This window comes from Phaethon lepturus, unplaced genomic scaffold, assembly GCF_000687285.1.
Source record: "Phaethon lepturus isolate BGI_N335 unplaced genomic scaffold, ASM68728v1 Scaffold25160, whole genome shotgun sequence".
NCBI classification, from domain to species: domain Eukaryota; kingdom Metazoa; phylum Chordata; class Aves; order Phaethontiformes; family Phaethontidae; genus Phaethon; species Phaethon lepturus.
The window spans coordinates 4593-9900 of NW_010511552.1; the positions used below are offsets into that span (position 1 = coordinate 4593).

Sequence of the window (5308 nt, forward strand, 5' to 3'; positions counted from 1 at the left end):
TGAGCTTCCTGGGTCTAAAGCAGCAAACAACATTGCAAAAGGCATGCCCACATTCCACTGCATGATCTGTGAGGGAGAAAAACAGTCCCAGGCTGGATTCTCAACATGGCAACAAAGCCAGAACTTTCAGCTCTATAATTTCCCAAAATTCAGATGCTCTTTTTTCTCACATCCCAGGTAAGTACCCTACCCCTCAGAAGAGAGAAACAGCATCTTTCTGGAGGCAAATAGCTATCACGTTATTTATACAAAGTGGAACAGCTCCCAGAGGAGAGACTGAGACAGACAGATGCAAGTACACCAGCATAGCTGAGTGTTCAGGGGTATTCACCTGAGAGAGAGAAAAAACTAGTTCAAGTTCTCTCCATTTCTATTTATATGTGTACAGACATATATATAGATATGTATAAAAGCATGTGAAAATCCATTCATATGTATACGTGTATGTATATATATTTATGTGTATACATGTCTTTACATCCCTATAAATGAAAGAAAATTGTACGTACATACATTTTATATATGCATACACATACACCACATGAATATACGTCTTGCATACACATCCTAAGATTCCCACCTTGGCCCTAGAAGCTTTGTAAGTATAAGTCAGTCCAATGATTCATTCTTTCAAAAACCTCCAGTTTTAGCTAACCAGAATTAAGTGCGCTCAAACACTTTGGTAACTCTCCACCACAAAGTAGTGGAGCTTTCCTGCTTATGCTCATCAGTGCTATAGTAACAGAAATAATACCTGCACCTACGAGGTTCAGCCAGTGCTGAATTCGGGTGGCACAGGATGTTCTTTTTCAACGGCATTACTTGACAAGAAATTAAATCATATCGTCTTATGCTGCTGCTTTCTCAGGGGATGAATTACATGCCTGCAGAGTCCTACCACAGAGTCAGTCCTGCTCTCTGGATGCTTTTAGCAACACCTGCAAGCCCTGCTGCACACACTAGTTATAATAATGTAATGCTATTTGGAGGGTAATGAACAGGACTACTTTCTAGGGAATATTATTTCTGTATGAAAATTTCCTCTTAATTCATTTCAGAAAAGCTGTCTCTGATCTAGCCCAACTGCATGCAAGAGAGGAGCAAGATGCCTCACACCAGAGACTCTTCACCTCCGACTAGCAGTGCAGGCAGCAGAGCTTCCTATGAAACACCAGCGCTGTCAGACCTCCAGCAGCTCTGTTGGTTCAGAGGAGGGTCCGATAATCACGTGGACCAAGTCTGGCCAAATATTTACCTGGGAGATGCGTAAGAACTTATGGTCCTATCATTAAGCTGCTATATGTCCCTAGGAGGAGACGGAAGGGGTGCAGCACACTGGGGAGCACCTTTGGGTCTGCAGGAATAATTTTGCGATACAGGCTTCCAAAACTGATAAGGAGTTTGGTTGTTGTGAAAAAGATGACACACAAAATGGTGACTTACTCATAGTGTGTCTGAGTTGGGTTTTCTATATTCTATGAACCACGGTGGGTTTGGCAGGGTAAGAATTATTTGTTTTCTAGACAAAAGTCCTTAAAGAACCCATCCCAAATTGGTGCCAACTCTGAGATGTGTTACCTGCCCTGGAAACTGTGCTCTAAGGCAGCAGACAAGAGCACAGTAGCCCTCACACTCACAATATGAGTAGTAGGATCAAGAGCCATGTGGAGGAGGACCCAAATGAATTATACAACAGCGATTTTGCCAGTCCAAATCCAAACTTCCTTTCAAAGACTGTAAAACTGAAAATATCAAACAGGAATTTTCATGCAAACACCTTATTCTTGTGACGGTTTCTATTTACTGCCATTTCCTTCTGTTTGGATTACTGCAGATTACATAGCTCATCAGCTCATTTTTCCCAACTCCTCCTCCTCGTGAATACATCAGTTAAGGATCATAGTTTTGTGGAACAACTTCAGTCCCAGTTTATGGTGGGAAGCGGGGAGAACTTGGCTGGTGAGCATGATGCTGCCGCTTCACGTCCGAACCAGGAACGAGGTGCCGCTGCATCTGTGTGGGTTCTCTCCCTTGTCACCCATGCACACTACGAACGAGAGCTTAACTCTAGAACTTGCTAGACAACTATTTAAAGGAAAATCTTGACCACTTTATATAGCAAGCCATGTTCCCAGGGATTAGCTGCTGGGAGGCATTTGCTTATCTAACGGTATCCCACTGGCAAGTCTGTGTTCTTGTTGCTCTCCAGAACACCGTATCACATTTTTCATGCGCAAAGCACTGTGGGCTTCTCAAAATTTGCTGCTCTGTAAGGAAATGCAGTTCCTGCATCCTTCCCTAGTGGGACCAGGTGCTAACTTTAAACCATGCTATGTTAGCAGAATTTTAGGAGTGTTGCCAATGAGCCCTTCATGTCTTTCAACAGGTGGGCTGCTAGGAGCAAAACTACTCTTCAAAGCCTCAACATTACTCATATCCTTAATGCAGCAGATGGGCCATATAGCATCAACACAGGAGCCAAATATTACGAAGATCTGCAAATAGAGTACTACGGAGTAGAAGCATTTGACGATCCTTCCTTCGATTTAAGTATCTTCTTCTACGATGCTGCCAATTTCATAGGCAAAGCCTTAAACACTTCAGGAGGTAAGAGGGAGGCAAAGAGAAGCTTTGGGAGGAAGTTTCAACACGAGCCAAATGGCTTCTCCTTGCAGTAAAGGGCAGCCAGCAAAGCTCAGGTTCCGCACGCGGCTCGAGAAGGCACAATCAGAACTGCCGCACGGAGGATGGGAGAAGGGCACCTTCGCCATGCGCTGCGGGGAAGGTGGCCGTGGCCAGGTCCCCGGGAGCTGGGGAGGGCTGGCTGCCCCAAGCCCAGCGTGGTGGGAGGAAGGGCCAACTCCAGGAGCAGAGCGAGAGGGAAGGGCAGAGGCTATGGCACTGTGGGTCCGTCCTGCAGGAACTGGCAGGATCCATGTGCCTCCACGCGCACCTCACACCCCTCGCACACCGGCACGGGCGCCAGCCCGGCGGTCCTACCCCGCGTGCGCTCAGCTGGGAGCAGCGGCCCTTCAGCGCTGGCTTAAATGCTTCGCATGCTTAAGTGCTTCACAGAGTTGGAGCTTTCTTCAGACTGTCTATTAAGCTAGAGAAGCAGCAGAAGTTAATGAACTAAGTCAAAAACTACGAGGCTGACCCACAGCCTGCTGAATTTTTGTCAGCAGAGTTTGGATTATGGCCTAGTTATCATAATTTCCATTTGTTCCAGAGTTTGCTCCGACTCGGACTGTCTGCGAGATCTGCTGCTTTCACTGGAGTGCTTTATTAAATCCCCAGTTATAGCTCACACTGGGCTGCTGAGATACAGTAAATTATGAGTCCATTTTTACAGGCAGACTATCCTACAGAGTTTATGGGACTTGTCAGTGATCACAGTCAGGGCTCGGCCAAAATTTTCTGCCAAAAATTTTTTTTCCCCCCCCGAAAACTGTACTAACAAGTTTAGTCACAGAAAGCTTCTCCTTCCACAGAAAATTTCAACTATTTTAATCTGAGGCCTCAGTTAGATGCATGAGGTCAGTATGAAATACCACCTTGCCTGAGACGTATGGCATGTTCTTAACCATTCCCGAAAACATGAGTATCCACTAATTGTCACCGTGGTTTTCCCAACTTGTTTCTAGTAGTTTTTGTCCTCCCTAATCTTTCTCACTTTAGAAATGCTAAAGCCCACTCACCTTGCTGTGCCTCTTTTTTTTCGGCAGGTAAGGTGTTTGTTCATTGTGCGATGGGGGTGAGCCGCTCTGCGTCTTTAGTGCTTGCCTTTTTAATGATCCATGAAAACATGACACTCGTGGATGCTCTGAAAACAGTGAGTGCCCACAGAGACATCTGCCCAAATTCAGGGTTCCTCAGCCAGCTCCGGGACTTGGACATTAAGCTAAACGAAGAGAGGAAAGGAACCAGAGCATCTGCTGCCAAAGAGCTGTAAAAGAGTATTGCTGAAAGAGAGAGGACAAAATGTTATTTGAGTTTCCTGTATCTCCTAAATGAATTGCATTTGTAAACTAAGGATGCAAGTTTATGATACACTGGAATGCATGTTATTACCAAAAGTAGATTTTACTTGATCCTTCTGTTTTGCTAAGCCCTCCTAGATTATACTTATGATTGGTCATATGCTGTATCCTTCACTCTCCACCTTAAAACATTGCTCTCTGCTGGTAAAAAAAAAAAAAAAGAGAGAAGATATCAGGTTCCACTTCAGAAATAGCTGTGTTTCAGCAACCAGTGAAGCTCATATCACTTTATGAAGTGTTAGGCTATTTGAGGTGAAAGATGCCATATTATTTATGCTACAATAATGCTTAGAAGTTTTCCTATGAACCAGCCCCCCCCGCCTTTCGCTCCCCGTGTCTAAAATGGTTTGTATTTTGAGACCTGAATCTGGCACCGGTTAGTTCTTGCTTTTACAATTGGTGGAGCCCCTGAGTTGGGCGTAAGAGCCTGTTTAAAGGCAGAGCAGCTGGGAAACAACACAAGCCCCTCTTTAGGAAATTATTCCAGGTCACTCATAGTGTTTTCCCTTTGACTGTTCATCAGATTTTTTTTTTTTCCCATTAATACCTCTTTTTGAGAGGGCATTCAAATACTGTTTATCTTCCCTTGTAAAATTCATCCAGGAGATGCTGTGGAAAACGCTTCTGAAGAGGAAGGTGGGTTCCCCGCGGGGGCTCCAAGCAGCTGCCTGGGCAGTGGGAGCGAGTGCAGGAAAGCATTTGACAACAAAGTTCAGCGTATCCCAAAATTTGTCTGACAGTTCAGCTTTATAGAACTTGGGATTTGCTTTCTCAAAAATAAAGGTCATTAACATTGCAACATCGTGTTCTGTGGCATTTGCTTTTGTGAGGGGACTCAAGTGAAAACTGAAGGGAGACAGGAATGGCAAGGGAGGTGCTGACAGGCATCAGGCTTTCATCTTTGTGTCTCTGGGCCACCATAAGAGCACTCAATAGCTACTGTCATCTGATGGATCAGTGCTGCCTGGAAACTATGTGAAGCACATCTGGCTCTCGGTTCCCAGTGGACAAACATTCGCAGCACAAAGCCAGCTTGGGGATGGCAGTTGTTTGCATTCCTAGTACCAAACTCAGGAATGCAGAGGCATGAATACTCCCCACCACGCGAGCTGGCTGCTCAGGAACAGCTCAGCGGCAAGGGAAAACATTCCTTGCCGTTCCCAGTGCTGTCTACAAGACGGATTTCTGCCTTCAGGACAGGCAACTCAAGCACCTTTTATAAGGCTCTTTGGCAATATCTACATCTGCTGCGCGGGCCAGGCTACAGG

At 45.3% G+C, this 5308-nt stretch overlaps 1 protein-coding gene across 1 annotated transcript; it reads left to right on the forward strand.

Moving 5' to 3' along the window:
• The first annotated feature begins 1051 nt into the window (after positions 1–1051).
• Positions 1052–4186, forward strand: LOC104615603. Its single transcript, XM_010284356.1, has 3 exons — positions 1052–1266; positions 2387–2607; positions 3726–4186. The coding sequence occupies exons 1-3, from the start codon at positions 1088–1090 to the stop codon at positions 3950–3952; spliced, it is 627 nt and encodes a 208-aa protein (XP_010282658.1). The 5' UTR covers positions 1052–1087; the 3' UTR covers positions 3953–4186.
• Positions 4187–5308: the final 1122 nt, after the last annotated feature.

Bases quoted from the DNA above. Each gene is read 5' to 3' on its own strand.
- LOC104615603 (XM_010284356.1), top strand. From the start codon at position 1,088: ATGCAAGAGAGGAGCAAGATGCCTCACACCAGAGACTCTTCACCTCCG. The intron at 1,267-2,386 runs GTAAGAACTTAT...GTCTTTCAACAG, and splicing joins AATATTTACCTGGGAGATGC to GTGGGCTGCTAGGAGCAAAA. The intron at 2,608-3,725 runs GTAAGAGGGAGG...TTTTTTCGGCAG, and splicing joins AGCCTTAAACACTTCAGGAG to GTAAGGTGTTTGTTCATTGT.